This window comes from Heterodontus francisci, chromosome 23 (genome assembly GCF_036365525.1).
Source record: "Heterodontus francisci isolate sHetFra1 chromosome 23, sHetFra1.hap1, whole genome shotgun sequence".
NCBI lineage: Eukaryota > Metazoa > Chordata > Chondrichthyes > Heterodontiformes > Heterodontidae > Heterodontus > Heterodontus francisci.
In genome coordinates, this window is record NC_090393.1 from 27,433,676 (window position 1) to 27,455,840 (window position 22,165).

A 22,165-nucleotide genomic window follows, 5' to 3' on the forward strand; every position below is an offset into this window, starting at 1 on the left:
ACACCCCTTGGGAATGAGCAACCATAATATGATAGAATTCTTCATCAAGATGGAGTGTGACGTAGTTGATTCTGATACAAGGGTCCTGAATCTTAGTAAAGGAAACTGCGAAGATATGAGGTGCAGGTTGGCCATGACAGATTGGGAAATGTTACTTAAAGGAATGACGGTGGATAGGCAACGGCAAACATTTAAATAGCGCACGGATGAACTGCAACAATTGTTTATCCCTGTCTGGTGCAAAAGTAAAACTGGAAAGGTAGCCAAACCATAGCTGACAAGGAAATTAGAGACAGCATTAGATCCAAGGAAGAGGCATATACATTTGTCAGGAAAAACAACAGACTTGAGGATTGGGAGCAGTTTAGAATTCAGCAAAGGGGGACCAAGGGATTGATTAAGAAGGGGAAAATATAGAGTACGAGAGCAAGTTTGCGGAAACACAGTGGTGCAGTGGTTAGAACTGCAGCCTCACAGCTCCAGCAACCCGGGTCCAGTTCTGGGTACTGCCAGTGCGGAGTTTGCAAGTTCTCCCTGTGACTGCGTGGGTTTCCGCTAGGTGCTCTGGTTTCCTCCCACAGCCAAAGACTTGCAGGTTGTTAGGTAAATTGGCCATTGTAAATTGCCCCTTGTGTAGGGAGAATCGAGCGAAGGTGGGGATGTGGTAGGGAATATGGGATTAATGTAGGATTAGTATAAATGGGTGGCTGATGGTTGGCACAGACTCGGTGGGCCGAAGGGCCTGTTTCAGTGCTGTACGACGCAAGGACTGTAAAAGTTTCTATAGGCATGTGGAGAGAAAAAGATTGAAGACAAATGTAGGTCCCTTACAGTCAGAAACAGGGGAATTTATTATGGGGAACAAAGAAATGGCTGACCAACTAAATGCATACTTTGGTTCTGTCTTCACAAAGGAGGACACAAATATCATATCAGAAATGTTGGGCAACACAGGGTTTAGGGAGAGTGAGGAACTGAAGGAAATCAGTATCAGTAGAGAAATGGTGTTGGGGAAATTGATGGGATTGAAGGGAGATAAATCCCCAGGGCCTGATGGTATGCATTCCAGAGTACTTGAGTAAGTGGCCGTAGAAATAGTGGATGCATTGGTGATCATCTTCCAAGATTCTATAGACTCTGGAACAGTTCCTGCAGATTGGAGGGTAACTAATATAACCCCACTATTTAAAAAGGGAGGTAGAGAGAAAGCAGGGAATTATAGACCAGTCAGCCTGATGTCAGTAGTGGTGAAAATTCTAGAGTCCATTATCAAAGATTTTATAGCAGAGCACTTAGAGAACAGTCGAAGAATGGGGCAGAGTCAGCATGGATTTACGAAAGAGAAAACATGCTCGACAGATCTACCAGAATTCTTCGAGGATGTAACTAGTAGAGTTGATGAGGGGCAGCCACTGGATGTGGTTTATTTGGACTTTCAGAAGGGTTTCGACATGTAAAATTAAAGCTCGTGGGATTGGGGGTGTAGTGTATTGCGAAGGATAGAAAATTGGTTGGCAGACAGGAGAGAAAGAGTAGGGATAAATGGGTCTTTTTCCGAAAGGCAGGCAGTGACTAGTGCGGTACTGCAGGGATCGGTGTTAGGACCCCAGCTATTCACAATACACATTAATGATTTAGATGAGGGAACTAAATGTAATATATCCAAATTTGCAGATGACACAAAACTGGGCGGGAGGGTGACTTGTGAGGAGGATGCAGAGAGGCTTCAGGGTGATTTAGACAAGTTGAGTGAGTGGGCTCATGCATGGCAGATGCAGTATGATGTGGATAAATGTGAGGTTATCCACTTTGGTAGCAAAAACAGGAAGACAGATTATCTGAACAGCTATAAACTGAGAGAGGGGACTATGCAATGAGACCTGGGTGTACACCAGTACACCTGTCACTGAAGGTAAGCATGCAGGTGCAACAGGTGGTAAAAAAGGCGAATAGTATGTTGGCCTTCATAGCGAGAGGATTAGTGTACAGGAGCAGGGATGTCTTGCTGCAATTATACAGGGCCTTGGTGAGGCCACACCTGGAATATTGTGTGCAGTTTTGGTCTCCTTATCTGAAGAAGAATGTTCTTGCTATAGAGGGAGTGCAGCGAAGGTTTACCAGACTGATTCCTGGGATGGTGGGACTGACAGATGAAGGAGAGATTGAGTCAGTTAGGATCATATTCGCTGGTGTTCAGAAAAGTGAGGGAGGGAAATCTCAAAAACCCACAAAATTCTAACAGGACTTGACAGGGTAGATGCAGGAAGGATGATCCCAATAGTGGGCGAGTCCAGAACCAGGGGTCATAGTCGAAGGATAAGGGGTAAACCTTTCAGGACTGAGATGAGGAGAAATTTCTTCACCCAGAGTGGTGAGCCTGTGGAATTCACTACCAGAGAAAGCAATTGATATAGCTCTTGGGTCTAAAGGGATCAAAGGGTCTAGGGCAAAAGCGGGAACAGGCTGAGTTGGATGATTAACCACGATCATAATGAACGGTGGAGCAGGCTTGAGGGGCCGAATGGCCTACTCCTGCTCCTATTTTCTATGTTGACAAGAATGGAAAATTTTACCTACTAGGCACGATTGGATAGGCTGGCGCTGTGGGGATTTAATAGAGATGTATAAAATTAAGAGGGGCCTAGATAGAGTGGATAAGGAGGACCTATTGCCCTTTGCAGAAAGGTCAGTAACCATAGGCCATAGATTTAAAGTAATGGCAGAAGGATTAGAAGGGAGCTGAGGAAACATTCTTCTGAAGACGACAGGGGTTTGGAACTCACTGCATCAAAGTGCGGCAGAGGCAGAAGCTTCCTCACACTGAAAAAGTAGTTGCAAGTGCTTTAACCTATAAGAATAGAACAGAACCTGGGCAAGTAGGATTAGGCTAGGTAACTTTCAACTGGCACAGACACGATGGACCAAATGGCCTCCTTCTGCGCCAATTCTACAACAGGATATGGCAAGGAAATATAATTTGAAAGTAGATTGCTCCAGTTATAACAGCAAACAATTGTATGGCCTCCTTTCCTTCGGTGCTGAATGTTTTACAATATTTATTTACTATTTCCTCTCCCCTTCCACCCACCCCTGCAAGATATATACCTGGTAGGTGCAATGGTTGTAGCTGTGTGCTGTCCATATGCAGCATAAGTAGGCTGCTGACCATAGGTGGGCTGCTGCCCATAAGTAGCTTGAGGGGTGGCAGCTGTGTCATATCCAGTTGTGCTGTAAGCCTGCACAGGTTGGCTATAAGCCTGAGGTGCAATAGGTGCACTATAACCTATTCAAAAGAAAAAAATGTAGTGAAGCATTTTTATTTTTTCTGCAGCTTTGTATTTACACATTTCACACAATGTAACTGAACAAAACTTGTTTCATGGCATTTTATTCTATTACAAGTCAATGCTACTGGTTATACTACATTGTATTGAATTAGTTGGATATAGGTGTGCAGCACAGTAAAACTAGTACTGTATGCCAGCCAATAATATGCAGGCTAAACAAATGCACTTTTTTTCCCTTCAGAGAAGGAGTTCAAAAGCTTGCATTTATATAGTGCCTTTAATATAGCAAAATGTTCAAGTGCTTCAGCTACCTAAGGAAAAACATATACCAAGCCAAGGAGAGAATAGGATACACGATCGAAAGCTTAGTCAAAGATATGGGTTTTGAAGATGATCTTAAAAGGATAGTGAAATGTAGAGACTTGAAGGGAATGCTGGAACACAAGGTCCAGTTTAGTGAAATCAAAGCTACCGCTGGTGAAGAGAGGAAGCACATGAGCCTCGTGTCAGGAACAGATAGTTTGAAGGGGTGGTTGAATTTTAAACTTGGTGTCGGGGGACGCTCCAGACAATCATATCTCAAAGCAGTCGACATGCTATAGACTCCCCAGTTGCTATCATTTTAATACTTGTCTCAAGTAGTTATTTTTCTTGTGCAAGACTATCATTGCCCATTGCTGTCAAATAGCCAGCCAGGGCAATGCTGTTCTCCCAAATATGTCACAGAGTCAGAGTTATACAGCACAGAAACAGGCCCTTTGGCCCATCGTGTCTGTGCTGGCCATCAAGCACCTAACTATTCTAATCCCATTTTCCAGCACTTGGGCCGTAGCCTTGTATGCTATGGCGTTTCAAGTGCTCATCTAAGTACTTCTTAAATGTTGAGGGTTCCTGCCTCTACCATCCCTTCAGGCGATGTATTCCAGATTCCAACCATCCTAGGTGAAAATTTTCTTCCTCAACTTCCCTCTAAATTTCTGCCCCTTACATCAAATCTATGTCCCCTGGCTATTGATCCCTCCGCTAAGGGAAAACATTTCTTCCTATCTATCCTCATAATTTTGTATACTTCTATCAGGTCCCCCAACAGCCTTCTCTACTCTAAGGAAAACAATCCTAGCCTATCCAGTCTCTCTTCATAGCAGAAATGCTCCAGCCCAGTCAACATCCTGGTGAATCTCCTCTGCACCCTCTCCAGTGCAATCACATCCTTCCTATAGTGCATATTTCTAGTTCTCACTGGATAGTAATCATCTGGAAATGGAACTCTAGTCACACAACTTACCCCTCTCTATCCCAGGGATACTGAATAAGCCAAGGTAACAGGTCTCTGTTGCATAACAGACAGTATTATATGCCTGCTTAGCCATCATGAATTTTCTGATGGCATAAGCAGGAAATTTTAAACTATTAAAAAGGACATTTATTCAGCCATTCCAAACACAATGTTACTTCAATGAAAGACAATTTGGCATACAGGCGATGATGCAGATGGGAATTTTTGATCCACCTAACATACTGTGGTCTCTCACCATCCCCACCCCAAGTTGCTATCTCTCCCAAATCCAACTGTGAACTACAAAGATATTCATTCAAATGCTGAAGTAAACAATATTGTACATTTCTACCTCACTGTGGTATGTTACCAATCTAATCATCAGTGAATATTGCATATATTCAATATTTAAGCTTGTGCTTTTAAAACCCATTAACTTTTTGGTTTTCTATACAGTGGCACAGTGGTTAGCACCGCAGCCTCACACTCCAGGGACCAGAGTTCGATTCTGGGTACTGCCTGTGCAGAGTTTGCAAGTTCTTCCTGTGACCGCGTGGGTTTTCGCCGGGTGTTCCAGTTTCCTCCTACAGCCAAAAGACTTGCAGGTGATAGATAAATTGGCCGTTGTAAATTGCCCCTAGTGTAGGTAGGTGGTAGGGAATATGGGATTACTGTAGGGTTAGTATAAATGGGTGGTTGTTGGTCGGCATAGACTCGGTGGGCCGAAGGGCCTGTTTCAGTGCTGTATCTCTAAATAAAATAAATAAACCGATAACTACAAATCTTAACTGCATCAGGAGTGTAACTAGAATTCAATTGGGGTAATGGTGCACGAGAGGTTTTTCCTAATATATTGCTGGGGTTCCTCTCATTTTAAGCAGGTATAACTATAGATTGTGCCATTTCAAACAAGGAAAATGTTAGGAGCTGCCATAAGGACTGGTGTTACAGGTCCTGTCACTAGTCAGTGCAATTTTAGGTAAATTATAAAACTCTGAAAATTATTAGTCTTAAGTGCAATGTTTTCTCCTGTAGCATAATAGTATAATGTTAAATAAGTCTAGTGACAACACTGAGCATGCATGACGAAAAAGTTAGTTTAACAATGAAGATTCAGATGTTTGATGTAAAAGGAACAATGTGACAAAACATAACACAAATCATGCAACAGTGATCAGGCACTCTAACCTGCACTTGTCCCTTCTACCCAAGAAAGCACAACAGACAGCAGTAAACAAAAAGATACAGGTTCAGAATATCATAAATGCCCCTTTTACCCAAGAAAGCACAACGGACAGGAATAAAAAGGTAATCATATAAATTAGACTTAAAGTGCAACATAGATTAACTCTTACCAGTCTGAGGTTGCCCATATGCAGCAGCGTATGCTGTCTGTCCATACGCTGCAGTTGTTTGCGCTTGAGTATATGTCGTATCAGTGGGTTGGGTATAGGTTCCATAACTCGGCTGCGCATATGCCTAGTTGCAAATATTTAGAGAAACTACTATTAAATTCAGCTGAGAATACAAAACTGCTTATATTGATGAAATTCAAAACAATTGACAGAATTGCTAGAGATTTGTTGCTAGGTTAACATGCATGGATTGTAAAGTAGTTTTCTAAAAAAAAAAGTCTTACTTGGGTCGTTTGTCCGTATGCTTGAGCAGGTTGAGCTGCATAGGTTCCATATCTGTAAAGATGGACAGTGGAAGTCTTCACATTGTTTAAACATTATGATACAAATAACCACAAGGCCTGATTGTTGGTTCTAAAATATTACAATAAAATAACCATTAAAAGTCACATGGGTCAATTAAGAGGAATTGTTCTGCCAAAGATGATTATACTCAATGCAACTGGAAAGAGTTAGGAAGTGAGGAACTGGAATAGGTCATTCATCCTGTCAAGCTGTTCCACCATTCAGTTAGATCAGGGTTGATTTGTACCTTAATTATACTTACCCACAGTGGTTCTGTATCCATCAATATCGTTGCCTGATTAAAAAAAAACTCCCCCCAACTACCTAATCAAAAGCCTTCTGTGCACTTGGAAACACTGGTCAGTTATCCAAGACTGAATTCCAAGTGGTACTACTATATAAAAAGGACTGTGGTCTACATGGACTACCAATGTTGCACTCCCTGTGGTCAAATTCTTATCTCTGCCCCCCCGTTACTCCCCTGACCATTGCATCCAGCCCAGAATCGGACTAGTATTGAGTAAGGATATGGATTTATATTATAGGAGCAGCAGAGGAAAGAAAAACTGATCAGAGCTTTTACATACATATATAGTACACCACTAATAGACTCACTCCACTAACAAAGGATCAGGTCAAAGAAATTCCTGGCAGAACGGGGCGGCACAGTGGTTAGCACCGCAGCCTCACAGCTCCAGGGACCCGGGTTCGATTCCGGGTACTGCCTGTGTGGAGTTTGCAAGTTCTCCCTGTGTCTGCGTGGGTTTTCTCCGGGTGCTCCGGTTTCCTCCCACGAGCCAAAAGACTTGCAGGTTGATAGGTAAATTGGCCATTATAAATTGTCACTAGTATAGGTAGGTGGTAGGGAAATATAGGGACAGGTGGGGATGTTTGGTAGGAATATGGGATTAGTGTAGGATTAGTATAAATGGGTGGTTGATGTTCGGCACAGACTCGGTGGGCCGAAGGGCCTGTTTCAGTGCTGTATCTCTAATCTAATCAAAACCCTGAAAAAAAAAACTATCAAATGCTGGAGGAACTGGACAGGAGGTCAATGAAATACCATGATGTATAAATACAATCTCAGAACACAGCCTCGCATGCAGGATATCTATTCCTGTGTTGCCACAGTCTTGCTAACTTTGGCTGAAATATAACTAAAGTCTCCTGCAGAAAAGCTATATAGAGCAGATGGTCCCACATTCAATTCTGAGTTAACCAGTTATCAGCAATTGTTTTTTTGCACCCCATGGCTAGTAACTGGGTGAGATAAGAATTCAACCACAGGAAGTGCATCATCTGCTAGAAAGCAGTAGGGTCATGTTAGTGGAGAGAAGGATCAGGCTCTGCTGCGATTCCTTCTACAGCCAAATAATCAGACAATATTCAGCTTAGTCTTCACTTGGCCGAGGCACCGAAGATCTACAGCCACCCTCAGACCTGCAACCCAGCAATAGACTGAGAAAAATTGTCAAACATAGAAAAGAGCTGCTTGCCTCTTCACAAAATAAGTATGAACATTGAAAGAATCAATGGCTATTTTTCATATGTTGTAATGTGATATTTTCTACAAATAGTATTTATTCAATTTGGTATTCACATACAACAAACTACTACTGAAAGGCTACATCTTAATAGTATGTTTTCAAATCCAGGTCTGAATTAAGTCGTAAATTGATGGCTTTCATTTAAAAAAGTACAAAACATTTATAAATTAATAACTTTCCACATTTCATAGTACAAACTTTTTCTTCAGACTTAAGTTTTCAAACAGAATAGCAGTAAATGGTTTCACTGTCAATTAGATTTCAATAAAGTGAAACAGTGGGCTGTGAAATTTTCACAGTGGATGGCACCTGCCCCCCACGACCAGGATTTCACAAAAGCATAATTTGGGCGTTTGAAGGATATACAGTATAATCAATGATTGCCTCATTATAAACTGGAAAGCACTTTGAGCAATTTATGATATAGTACTGTTGGTTATAGTCACAAGAGGCGGCAAGCAGAGGAACTTCAGGTAATGAAGTAATGGTAGACAAGTAGTGCATTGGCACAAATTATACCTGTCAAAAGTGCCACAAATAAATGCAATCCCCTTAGTGTACTCATCTAGTAAACAAGTGATTTTAAAAAACACGTGTAGATATTTGATTTTATACTGGCACTTACCCTTGTTGGGCTGCAGCTTGAGTGTAGGTACTATAATCTACAAAAAGAAAGGATGTCCTCAACTGATGTTAATTATACAAAAATTGATTGAAATAGGTTTTTCATTTTACCGAATACCAATCTCAAAAGATCAAAATCTACCAAAATCGTTGTACCAGATCCATATGAAATGTCACTTCCATGAAATTCAAAAGTCATATAGTATGATCCACCAAAATGTTATTAACCATCGTGAGATTTAGGCTTCCTTATTCAACATCTTGATAACCGAGTATTTGTAAAATGGGAATACACAGGAACTCTTGTACTCTTAGTAATGTTCTCTCTTCTCCCGAAAGGTGAAAAAGAGCAAGAGACAGGCACTAGTGGATTACTTGGGCTAGGAAACCACACTTATCTTGAAGCATTTAAGTAGCATGATTTGAATGGATTTTAACATACCTCTGGAGCCACTGCAATGCTGACAATCAACAAAATGGTGCCAAGAATGACTGACTATAACTGCCAATGCACAAAATCAAAAGTGACCAACTCAGGCCTGAGATGACAGCATTTGAACAAATTATATTGTGTCAGTTCTTTAAAATTTGAAGTTCAGACCTAAAAAGTAATGCCAATACAAGCAAACAAGATCACGGGTTGAGGCTCGCCTTTCCTCACTCTTGCTTGCATCACCAACACGCTGTTACCTAACCCTATACAGACAAGGGCTTGAATCTGGAAGCTTGCTGGTCTCTAGATCGGTTATAATCACAATGCAGTTATTCAGTAGCTAGACAACTTTATTATTGAATGCAATGCAAATGTTAACCATATTAAAAAGGGATTATCTATTTACTAAGCATTTAAAAATCCCATACCCACACATATTTGGAAGTGCAAATTTAAAGTGATAGCTTGTCATATCAATTTTCCAGTATGATATAATCTACCAAATGCCAGTCGGATTGCTTTAAAAATTACCCAATACTTACTCTTACTACACCAATAATGACAAAAACTACAAACTAATTTGCCACTACCAAGATTGCTCATTATACGTTTACAAAAAATGCTCATCCCTTACACCCTATCAGTTGTCACCTCAAACCCAGTGTGCATATTCATTGGCATTTGAATGTTACAAGAGAAAACGGTCAGCAAAAATATATCATTGTGTACATACATTGCAACACTGACATGATAATTTAAGCCCCAAATCAAATGTTCCATAAATAAATGCATTTTCAAATGCTACGTTTGTACTTGTTAGCTCTTCCTCCCACATTGAAGGGAAAAGTTAAGGCGCACAATGCCAGTAAGTATACAAACTTACACGTATCTTTCTCCCACATCCTTCAGGAACAACAATAATTTGTATTGTTGAGATGCAATTATAAGTCCTTACTTGTATAATTTTTTTTTTAAAGTGGAGTTGGAATATTACAAGCTTCAGCTTTTGGTATAAGAATTATTTCAGTTTTCTAACCAGCAGGGTTCACAGAAATAGATCCTGCTTCATATTAGTTTTGGGACTAGCAAGAGGATCAAGGACATAACCCATGTGTGGTTTTTATTGAGATATTTTCTAACTTTGATGTCTAGGATCAGTCAAGTTTCCTTCATTCTGCCAGTCATCCAACAATACCAATTTAGGAGCAGTTGCTGTTTGAAGTATCAATTACCAAAAATGGTTTTAGGGTCAATACTGGTAACTTATGATGTGTGCTAACATTATCAACCTCACAGGTAGAGGGAGGTGTGAGTATACAAGTCCATAATTTAAATTTGTTCTTGATGCATTTTTTCCTGTCCTTTTAGAAAATAATTTAATACTGCAAATAATTTCAGTAACAAGATATCTGAAAGTCTACTTTTCCTTTTTCATAGCAGGAGCAGTCAGTCCTCAACTCCTTTATACAAAGCTTGAGAAGCCCCAAGCAGGACAACATTAGTATGAGTATTAGTACATTAGTATTTTCCAGCAGAGACTTCCACCCTGCCCCACAATCCTTCCTATCCACAACATAAAATTACTGATCTACATTATCTACTCATGGCCAGCCCCACAGTTAATTGCCCTAGAAAATGTAAATGGAAGGCCTCCACAAAAGACAGAGGTTTAAAAAACTGCTCCATTTTAAGGTCCTAGAGGAAAGTGCATTTAACTTTAGGTCTTCACTTAGTAAGATAACACATGTTTGAATTGTTTTATTGAGCAAAGGGACTGCAACCTTTATTTTTTTTTAATCAAATGCAGGATATACAAGGAAAAATATACCACAGACAAGTTTTCAACTTCTAATCATTTAATGAATTTGAAGCTATTCAGTCATAAATCTTCAACTGTAGGTCACAATGTCCAGTGACTTCGTCAGTGAAACAGGATGAAAACCACCCTCTATGTTCATGCTCTGCATAAATAAAATCCCTGGTAGATGGCAAACGCTTCGATTCCGATTATCATTCGACATTGGAGACAGTTTAAGATTAACGCTTGGCACACTATAAAGTAAATTTTTTTTAAAACTGGGCGGAAATACCAAACTTTGTTACACCACAAAATTAGAGCCAGTTTTGTCTTTTAACACACTCCCAACCCCCACAACACTTAATTTAGCGAATTTCAGATCGAGACTCTCCATTTTGGCACGGTGCCAACAATGTTGTAACAATCCGATTTTTTTTTTTAAAAACTACTTGAAAATAAAAACACCGGCCGATTTATTTAAAAGCTCCACGCGAAGTTTTTAACATCGGCCTTTAAAAAAAGTTGGAAATCCTAAACGGCTTACAAGGAATGAAATAATCGCTAAATTACCGCACTACATTTGAAAAGTTACATAAATAAACTAGCGCGACTGGCAATATCTTCAAGAAAAATATTTATTGAAATGCGCTCAACTGGCTGATCCTCTCCCTTCCCCCACCCGAACTAGGCCTCGACGCTAAAGGATTGAAAAAAAAAGCATTTCCGTCTCTTCATCTTCTGAGAAACTCCACCTCGGCGGCTCCCAAGGGCAACGGATGGGCCGTCGGGGACATTTGCGGAGCGGGACGGCGGCTGGGGAAGGGCTGGCCCGGCCTAGCAGAGCGCCCTGAGGCTTTATGGCGCAGCTGCGTTCTGGGGCGGATCGCCCCATGGTTGGAGGAAGAGGTGGTGGAAGGGAAGGTGGGGGGAGGGGTGCGGGCTCGCACAGGCCTAACGGCCGCCCGCTCCTTTTTCTTCCAACACGCGATGAGGGCCTAGCCCGAGTCCCGACAAAACCCGCCCAGCAACCGGTCGGAGGGGGGAGAAAAAGCAATGGAGGCAACCCAGCGGGCATCAGTGCGGCGCAAGGGCCGTTTGTAGCCAGTTTTGGCGGCGCAGTCAGCCGAGCGCCTTTAAATCCGAGCCCAACAGTTACAAACTCCCTCTTACCCGTCGACGCCATCTTCACCGACCTCTGACTGCCGAAATGCGCCTGCGCCGAACCTCGCCGGATTGTACCACTACTTTGGCGCCTTGCGCAACTCGCGCCGGAATTACTTTAATTTAACAAAAAAAAAATCCGCCCTATGGACGCTACAATTCTGTTCGATTTCGAGTTACTTTTCAAACGTTTTGGGAACTGGGAAAGATTTTTTTTTTAAAAACTTGACAAGAGACGTTAGCCTCTATCTGCCGATTCGCGACCGAGGCTTTATGCTAATATTCGGCTCCACGTCATTATTTAAGCAGCTGTTGACGCAAGCGCGTTGACGTCGGCGTGCGTTGCGTTACGCGGTAAGACGTTCGGCTGGAACAATAGAGAGAACCTGGAGCTGTGTTTATAGTTCCGGGATGGAGTCGGTAGCGATGGAAACGCGGCCATTTCGCCCTGATTGTCTGCCTTTCTGTCGCCATTCTGATGGGTGCGCAAACATTTCCTCCTGAATCATGTCGCCCGTTTATCGCCTGAGCGGCTTGAAATGACCCGAAATAAACACTATTCTCACTAACTTTCCCCCTCCCACCACATAACGCGTTACAGAGGTTTATAATCCGCCATAACTTTACTGAAACACAAAGGCAAAAAACACCGACCAGAGGGCGGGGGTTGGCCCGACGCCAGTTTCCCTGCTGTGTACCCCACGGGGAAGTCGGCGCTCTCCGGCCAAGTCATCAACCGGGAGCGGGGTTAGGAAGTGCATGGCTACGGTGGAAGGAGGCTCTGCTTCTACAAGGCCCAAGTTTGGTCTCTTTGCCGGCAGGGACAGGGAAGGCATTGCGCCGTGAGACACCGAGAGGAGGAGGGGAAGGAGGGAAGGGGAAGGGGATTGTAGTGGGCCCCGAGTACCGAACAACGCTATGCCTTGGTAGCAGTAAGCCCCGGGGATGCCGTTGCTGAGAGGCTGCAGGGAACGGCTGTGGGCTGGGATTAGAGCTGGTCACACCAGGGCCCGAGTGCCGAGCGCTAGCGCCGCTTTCCTCTCCTTCATTCTGTTGTCGTGGGTGATTGGGGCCCATGAGGCCTTTTCCCTGACAACAGGCCGGGTGCTCGCTCACCACCAAGGTAAGAATTTCTCCCCCCCCCCCCCCCCCCATCTCATCTCATATCTTTAACTCTGGAGATATAAAGGGTGAGATTAAATCTCAATCCGAGTTCACTTTATCACAAACTATTTAAAACTCACACAACCTGATTTATAGATACATCGAAAGATGTTAAAATTTTGAACCAAAATATATTCAAACCTTCGTTTTTTAATATAAGGAGGGATTTGAAAGGGAAGGAGAGTGAAAATGCAAATCGCTAAGTAGTTTTAGGAGTGCAGAGGATTATTTGACAGGTCCCTATGTCAAGGAAAGTCTAAAATAGCACAACTCTACCCCATACCTATCCAACTCACTAATTCTTGTAAGCCATTTCCATCTTTCTGTCACATTTAAGACCAAAGATGTTTATGCACAAAAGTGACTGTGTGGTTCTGTTGCAGAGCAACCAAAAGCTAATCCCTAAATTCTGATGAAAGGCAATCAACCTGAAATGTCTCTACAGATGCTGCCTGGCCTGAGTATTTCCAGAATTTTCTATTTCAGATTTCCAGCAGCGGTATTTTGCTTTGGCAATGCTATGCTTTCTCCTTTATAGACTTATCCACCTTGATGTCCTAAAAAAATTTACAAACAATGAGATACTTTTTGCAGTGTAGTGACTTAAGTGCCAGTTTGGCTGAGTGGTCGCACGCTGACCTCAGTCAGGTAGTTGCACACTTAAACCCCACTGCAGGATTTGAGCTCATAATCTAGGTTGACACTTCAGTGCAATACTTAGTGATTAACTACATTGTTGGAGATGTTAATGTTTGGGTGAGACTGTCCATCTGCCTGTTCAGCTGCTGTAAAAGATTCCATGGTGAAAAAGCAGGGTTATTTTCTCAGGTGTAGTGGCCAACAGCAAAAAAAGATAATCAGTAATTATATGGTGTGGGATCTTGTGTGCAAATTGGTACATGTGTTTACATAATGAAGAAGAAAAAGGTAGAAATAGCAGAGGCTTTGGTCACAATCTTTCAATACAGGAGTAGTGCCAGGATTGTTAATTCGGATTGTTGATTACACAATTCAAGAAAGGGGAGAGAAATCAGGAAATTACAGGCCAGTCGGCCTAACATCAGTGGTGGGAAAGTTATTGGAAACCATTACCAGGGACAAAATAAACTTTTATTTGTAAAGGCAGGTGTTAATCAAGGAGAGCCAGCATGGATTTGTTAAAGGGAAATCTTGTCTGATTAACACAATTAACTCAAAGAATTTAGAGAAGATTTTCTTTCCATACATGGGATCTGGGTGGCACTAGCAAGGCCAACATTTATTGCCCTTGATAAGGTGGTAGAAGTCACAGGTTTGGAAGGTGCTGTTGGAAGCCTTGGCGAGTTGCTGCAATGGATCTGGTAGTGCATAATTGCAGCCACGTGTGCCAGTGGTTGAGGGAGTGAATGTTTAAGGTAATGAATGCAGTGCCAAACAAGCACCCTACTTTGTCTTGGATGGTGTCAAGCTTCTTGAGTGTTGTTGGAGCTGCATTCATCCAGGCAAGTGGGGTGTATTCCATCACATTCCTGACTTGTGCCTAATAGATGGTGGAAGGCTTTGGGGAGCCAGACAGGTTACTTGCTGCAGAATATCCAGGCTCTGAGCAGCTTTTGTAGCCACAGGTTGAACAAGGTAGTGCAGTAGGTGCATCTATGGATTTTCGGAAGGCATTTGATAAAGTGCCACACATTAGGCTTAATGAGATGGAAGCCCATAGAATTAAGGGGAAGTGGGAGTATGAATACAAATTGGCTGATTGACAGGAAACAAAGGGTGGTGGTGTTGGTGGATGTATCTTGCTTTAGACTGGGTGGTGGTTTGCAGTGGTGTACCAAGGGATCAGTTTTGGATCCATTACTTTTTGCAATTTTTATAAAATGCCCTAGACTTGAGTGTAGGGAGTAGCATTATAAAGTTTGCAGACGATACAAAACTTGGCAAATAGATCATAAAGGATAGTTTCAGCATGACAGAATGGTGAAATGGAAGGAATTATGGCGGATGGAGTTCAATGCACAGAAGTGTGAACTGATGAGGATTAATATGGAAAGACAGTATACTATAAATTACATGATGTTGAAAAGTATAGATGAGCAGAGAGACCTTGGTGTTCATATACAGAAATCCTGAAAGGCACGGCATGTTGATGAGGTGGTTTTTTTAAAAAAAAGATGCTTTACCTGGGTTTATAAGTAGAAGAATAGCATATAAATGCAAATAAATTTTGCTAGAACTTTATAAATCACTAGTTAATCCTCCGCAGGAGTATTGTGGACAGATCTGGATACCACACTTCAGGAAAGGTGCAAGTGCTTTAAGAAAGGATACATAGGAGGTTTACCGGGGATGAGGGAATAAAATTATGAGAGGTTGGAAAATTTAAGACTGTTCTCCTTGGAATAGAAAATGTTAAAAGGTGACCTGATAGAGGATTTCAAGATGAGAAATTTTGATAGAGTAGAGAGAGAGAAAAAAAATCCGTCTGGCAAGTGAGTCAATAAGAGGCCATAGAGTTAAAGTCACTGGAAAAAAATCTAGATGGGAGATAGAGAATTTTTTTCATGTGGAGTTGTTGGTATCTGGAAATGCTCTACCTGAAAAGGTGGTGGAAGCTGATTCCATAAGTAATTAGATTTATACAGGTACTTTAAGATGAGGAACACAGGGTTACAGACAAAAAGTGGGGATGTGGGACTAAGCATGACTGCTCTTTCAAAGACAGGCTGAATGGCTGCCTTCTGTGCTGTAAGTTTCTATGATCATAGTGATTACACCTCAAAAATGATGGATGGGCGACAGAGTACTTTGAGACATCCCGAAGATGCGAACCGTGTTCTTTAGATGAAAATTCTTTCACTGGTGGCAACAAATAATGCACAGCCAGGTCCCACAGACAGTAAATTCTTTTGGGCCTCCTTATCTCGAGAGACAATGGATACGCGCCTGGAGGTGGTCAGTGGTTTGTGAAGCAGCGCCTGGAGTGGCTATAAAGGCCAATTCTGGAGTGACAGGCTCTTCCACAGGTGCTGCAGAGAAATTTGTTTGTTGGGGCTGTTGCACAGTTGGCTCTCCCCTTGCGCCTCTGTCTTTTTTCCTGCCAACTACTAAGTCTCTTCGACTCGCCACAATTTAGCCCTGTCTTTATGGCTGCCCGCCAGCTCTGGCGAATGCTGGCAACTGACTCCCACGACTTGTGATCAATGTCACACGATTTCATGTCGCGTTTGCAGACGTCTTTATAACGGAGACATGGACGGCCGGTGGGTCTGATACCAGTGGCGAGCTCGCTGTACAATGTGTCTTTGGGGATCCTGCCATCTTCCATGCGGCTCACATGGCCAAGCCATCTCAAGCGCCGCTGACTCAGTAGTGTGTATAAGCTGGGGATGTTGGCCGCTTCAAGGACTTCTGTGTTGGAGATATAGTCCTGCCACCTGATGCCAAGTATTCTCCGAAGGCAGCGAAGATGGAATGAATTGAGACGTCGCTCTTGGCTGGCATACGTTGTCCAGGCCTCGCTGCCGTAGAGCAAGGTACTGAGGACACAGGCCTGATACACTCGGACTTTTGTGTTCCGTGTCAGTGCGCCATTTTCCCACACTCTCTTGGCCAGTCTGAACATAGCAGTGGAAGCCTTACCCATGCGCTTGTTGATTTCTGCATCTAGAGACAGGTTACTGGTGATAGTTGAGCCTAGGTAGGTGAACTCTTGAACCACTTCCAGAGCGTGGTCGCCAATATTGATGGATGGAGCATTTCTGACATCCTGCCCCATGATGTTCGTTTTCTTGAGGCTGATGGTTAGGCCAAATTCATTGCAGGCAGACGCAAACCTGTCGATGAGACTCTGCAGGCATTCTTCAGTGTGAGATGTTAAAGCAGCATCGTCAGCAAAGAGGAGTTCTCTGATGAGGACTTTCCGTACTTTGGACTTCGCTCTTAGACGGGCAAGGTTGAACAACCTGCCCCCTGATCTTGTGTGGAGGAAAATTCCTTCTTCAGAGGATTTGAACGCATGTGAAAGCAGCAGGGAGAAGAAAATCCCAAAAAGTGTGGGTGCGAGAACACAGCCCTGTTTCACACCACTCAGGATAGGAAAGGGCTCTGATGAGGAGCCACCATGTTGAATTGTGCCTTTCATATTGTCATGGAATGAGGTGATGATACTTAGTAGCTTTGGTGGACATCCGATCTTTTCTAGTAGTCTGAAGAGACCACGTCTGCTGACGAGGTCAAAGGCTTTGGTGAGATCAATGAAAGCAATGTAGAGGGGCATCTGTTGTTCACGGCATTTCTCCTGTATCTGACGAAGGGAGAACAGCATGTCAATAGTCGATCTCTCTGCACGAAAGCCACACTGTGCCTCAGGGTAGACGCGCTCGGCCAGCTTCTGGAGCCTGTTCAGAGCGACTCGAGCAAAGACTTTCCCCACTATGCTGAGCAGGGAGATTCCACGGTAGTTGTTGCAGTCACCGCGGTCACCTTTGTTTTTATAGAGGGTGATGATGTTGGCATCGCGCATGTCCTGGGGTACTGCTCCCTCGTCCCAGCACAGGCATAGCAGTTCATGTAGTGCTGAGAGTATAGCAGGCTTGGCACTCTTGATTATTTCAGGGGTAATGCTGTCCTTCCCAGGGGCTTTTCCGCTGGCTAGGGAATCAATGGCATCACTGAGTTCCGATTTGGTTGGCTGTATGTCCAGCTCATCCATGACTGGTAGAGGCTGGGCTGCATTGAGGGCAGTCTCAGTGACAGCATTCTCCCTGGAGTACAGTTCTAGGTAGTGCTCAACCCAGCGGTCCATCTGTTTGCGTTGGTCAGTGATTATGTCCCCCGATTTAGATTTGAGGGGGGTGATCTTCTTGATGGTTGGCCCAAGAGCTCTCTTCATGCCATCATACATTCCTCTGATGTTTCCGGTGTAATAACCAGATAATCTACCTTTTAGTGGTATTGGTTGAGAGAGGAATGTTGACCAGGAAAACTACCTCCTACTTGATTCATATAATGGAATCTTTTGCATCCATTTTAATGGCTATATCAGTTTAACATGTGACAATGCAGCACTTTCCCAATGCTGCATGAAGTGTCAAGCCTAGCTTCCATGCTCATGTCCATGCATTATAGAGTATGTGCTCATTTTTTTTTAATGTCTTTCAGGTGTTTGTAGTTCGGAAAAAAAGGTAGCAAATTTCTGAAGTTTTTTTTAAAATGTAGGTATTAGTGTAAAGATATTTGCCAAATGGTTTTTATTAAGGATAAGAGACAGAACTGTACATCGTCAAGTGGCACAAAGAAGAGATAAGATAATATCCTGGTGGTGCAAGTTACCTCATTCTCACCTCCACTTTCCCCCCTACATATCCCTCTGATGTACCATTAATGGTAAAGCCTTCCACCGTCCTTCCCCAGCAGAAACTCTTCCTGACTACCTTCACCTTGCTCTCTCTTTCCCCACCCAAGAAACTGCAGCTATGCTTCTAGCCACATGCCCTAGTTTCACCCACATTTGTGAAGCATCATGTTTTGCTAGATGTTTTTTACTGAAGAAACAGCTTGACATAACTTGCATTTATACAATGCATTTAATGTCGTAAAAACATCCCACAGCACTTCAGAGGAGCATTACAAGTAACATCCCAGTATTAGCTGTAAGACAGGAAATGGAAGGGAGGGAGAAACTTGAAAATTACAATCATCAGGGAAGTGGTACTGAAAACAATGTTGGAGCTGTGGGCTGGGCTGACAAGTCTCCGGGTCCTGATGGACTTCATCCTAGGGTTTTAATAGAAGTGGCTAGTGAGATAGTTGATGCGTTAGTTTTAATTTTCCAAAATTCCATAGATTCGGGGAAGGTTCCGTTAGATTGGAAAATAGCAAATGTAACTCCTTTATTCAAAAAGGGAGGGAGACAGAAAGCAGGAAACTACAACCCAGTTAGCTTAACATCTGTTTTAGGGAAAATGTTAGCAGCTATTATTAAAGATGTTATAACAGGGCATTTCGAAAAATTCAAGGTAATCCAGCAGAGTCAACATGGTTTTATAAAAGGGAAATCACGTTTAACCAATTTATTAGAGTTCTTTGAGGGAGTTACATGTGCTGTGGATAAAGGGGAACTGGTGGATGTATTGTACTTAGATTTCAAGAAGGCATTTGATAAGGTGCCACATCAAAGGTTTTTGCAGAAAATAAAAGCTCATGGTGTAGGGGGTAACATATTGACATGGATAGAAGATTGACTAGCTAACAGGAAGTAGTAGGCATAAATGGGTCATTTTCTGGTTGGCAAGATGTAACAAGTGTGCCACAGGGATCTGTGCTGGGGCCTCAACTTTTTACAATTTATATTAATGACTTGGATGAAGGGACCAAAAGTATGGTTGTTAAATTTGCTGATGAGACAAAGATAGGTAGGAAGGTAACTTGTGAAGAGGACATAAGGGGGCTACAAAGGGATATGGATAGGTTAAGTGAGTGGGCAAAGACCTAGCAAATGGAGTGTAATGTGGGAAAGTGTGAAATTGTCCACTGGCAGAAAGAATAAAAAAGCAGCATATTATCTAAATGGTGAGAGATTGCAGAGCTTGGAGATGCAGAGGGATCTGGGTGTCCTAGTGCAGGAAAAAAGACAGAGGCGCAAGGGGAGAGCCAACTGTGCAACAGCCCCGACAAACAAATTTCTCTGCAGCACCTGTGGAAGAGCCTGTCACTCCAGAATTGGCCTTTATAGCCACTCCAGGCGCTGCTTCACAAACCACTGACCACCTCCAGGCGCGTATCCATTGTCTCTCGAGATAAGGAGGCCCAAAAGAAAGAAAGAAGTGCATGAATCGCAAAAGGTACAGGTATGCAGGTACAGCATGTAATTAGACAAGCTAATAGAATGTTATCGTTTATTGGGAGGGGAATTGAATGCAAAAATAGGGAGGTAATGCTTTAGCTATACAGGGCATTGGTGAGACCACATCTGGAGTACTATGTATAGTATTGGTCTCCTTATTTAAGGAAGGATGTAAATGCGTTGGAGGCAGTTCAGAGAAGGTTTACTAGACACATACCTGGAATGGGCGGGCTGTCTTACGAGGAAAGATTGGACAGGCTAGGCTTGTATCTGCTGGAATTTAGAAGAGTAAGAGGCGACTTGATTGAAAAATATAAGATCCTGAGGGGTCTTGACAGGGTGGATGTGGAAAGGATGTTTCCCCTTGTGGGAGAATCTAGGGATCACTATTTAAAAATAAGGGGTTGCCTATTTAAGACACAGATGAGGAGAAATTTATTTTACAGGGTCGTGAGTCTTTGGAACTACTTTCCTCAAAAGGCAGTGGAAGCAGAGTCTTTGAATATTTTTAAGGCAGAGGTAGATAGATTCTTGATAAGCAAGGGGGTGGAAGGTTATCGGGGTAGGTAGAAATGTGGAGTAATCAGTTCAGCCATGAACTTATTGAATGGCGAAGCAGGCTTGAAGGGCTGAGTGGCCTACTCCTGCTCCTAATTCGTATATTGGTATGTTATATAAAATTTGACACCGAGCCACAAGTATATAGGGCAGGTGACCAAAAGCTTGTCAAAGAGGTAGGTTTTTAAGGGGTGACGCGAGGAGAGGGGTTTAGGGAGAGAATTCGAGAGCTTATGACCTAGGCAGCCAATTGTGGAGAGATGAATTGGAGGAGCACAGAGATCTGAGGGTTGTAGGGCTGGAGGAAGTTATACAGATAGGGAGGGGGCAGGGTGCAAGGCCATGGGAGGGATTTGAATACAATGAAATAGAAGCTTTGCTGGACTGGACCTCATTAGGGCTACAGGATAAGTCAATGAGCTTGAATGAAATGTGAATTATGCAGTCAATGTCATGCCACACTTTGTTTAAAATTGGAGACAGAGTACAGTTATGAACAACCTCCTTGCATTCATATTGCATTTTTAATTTATATCATGAGTTTTTATAAACTCAGCACATGCTAAATGTGCCAATTTAAGTACTTTTAAGTGTTGTTACTGCCGTAATGTAGGGAAATCTGGCTGGCAGTCAATTTGGACACAGCAAGGGCCCACAGATAGTAAGGAGATAAAGTGCTTTTGGTAGTGCTGGTTGAGGGATACATTTTGACCAGGGCACTGGGAGAACTAACTCCTCTTTAATTAGTATCATACTTTTATGTCTACCTGAGAGGACATTTGGGGCCTCACTAACATCTCATCAAAAAGACAGCATTTTTATGAGGGCAATACTATAGAGCCAGCCTAGATTAAGTGCTCAAATCTTTGGACAGGGCTTCAACCCACACCGTTCTGAACTGGTAAGAGTGCCTTCTCAAAACCAAGTCTGACAATAGTGGAAAGATTAGGAGAGATGGCTGTAGGGATCACCGTAAAGATAGGTTTTAAGGAGGCTTTCAAAGAGGGAGAATGAGCTATCAAAGGACAGAGGCTTAGGGCAGGAGGGGTTTCATTTATATGGGTTGTGATGGCCAAGGTTCTGCCATTGAAAGTGAAAGAATGGGTGGAGAAAGGAGAATTACAGGAGTTTAGAGTCAGAACAGTATGGCTAGGATGCACAGCAGGAGAGGTCTGCAGAGAGCTGGGGTAGAGTCATAGAGTCATACAGCATAGAAACAGGCCCTTCGGCCCACCGCGTCCATGCTGACCATAATGCCTATCTATACTAATCCCATCTGCCTGCATTAATTCCATATCCCTCTATGCCTTGCTCATTCAAGTACCTGTCCAGATGCCTCTTAAATGTCACTACTGTTCCTGCCTCCACCACCTCCTCAGGCAACTCATTCCAGATACCCACTATTCTTTGTGTGAAAAAGTTACCCCTTTGATCCCCTTTAAGCCTCCTCCCTCTCACCTTAAATCTATGCCCTCTAGTTTTAGTCACCCCTACCATGGGAAACAGACTCTGGCTATCTACCCTTTCTATGCCTCTCATAATTGGAAAGGGAGGAACTTATAAATGAGGGAAAGAATTTTGAATTTGATGCATTGGGGTAGGGGAACCATTGGAGATTAGCGAAGACAGAGGTGAGGGGTGAACAAGACAGAATGTGGGTGGTAGAGTTTTGGATGAAAATGAGTGTTAAGATAATTCAAGAGTGCTTTTTAATACTGCATGCATACTTAAGCAGACTAATTGCAGTAGAACTGCAATTATGCAAGTATGCAGTTTACATAACATATCACT

The 22,165-nt window shown here is 42.8% G+C and overlaps 2 protein-coding genes across 5 annotated transcripts in view; one reads left to right on the top strand and one right to left on the bottom strand.

The window, feature by feature from the left end:
• Window positions 1–12,100, bottom strand: part of LOC137382660 (RNA-binding protein EWS-like) — a 44,730-nt gene extending 32,630 nt beyond the window's left edge. For both annotated transcript variants that reach the window (XM_068054886.1, XM_068054885.1), the window contains exons 1-5: window positions 11,836–12,100; window positions 8,436–8,472; window positions 6,203–6,254; window positions 5,919–6,042; window positions 3,106–3,283 (exon numbers count right to left, since the gene is read on the bottom strand). In XM_068054886.1, coding sequence (XP_067910987.1) covers window positions 3,106–3,283; window positions 5,919–6,042; window positions 6,203–6,254; window positions 8,436–8,472; window positions 11,836–11,848 — 404 coding nt within the window. In that variant the 5' untranslated portion in view covers window positions 11,849–12,100. The remainder of the gene's footprint in view (window positions 1–3,105; window positions 3,284–5,918; window positions 6,043–6,202; window positions 6,255–8,435; window positions 8,473–11,835) is intronic.
• Window positions 12,101–12,482: 382 nt separating this feature from the next.
• Window positions 12,483–22,165, top strand: part of rhbdd3 (rhomboid domain containing 3) — a 39,518-nt gene continuing 29,835 nt past the window's right edge. Inside the window, exon 1 of one of the 3 annotated variants that reach the window (XM_068054895.1) lies at window positions 12,483–12,949. In XM_068054895.1, the coding sequence (XP_067910996.1) occupies window positions 12,772–12,949 (178 nt within the window). In that variant the 5' untranslated portion in view covers window positions 12,483–12,771. The remainder of the gene's footprint in view (window positions 12,950–22,165) is intronic. The other 2 variants (XM_068054898.1, XM_068054897.1) reach the window with 2 other exon arrangements.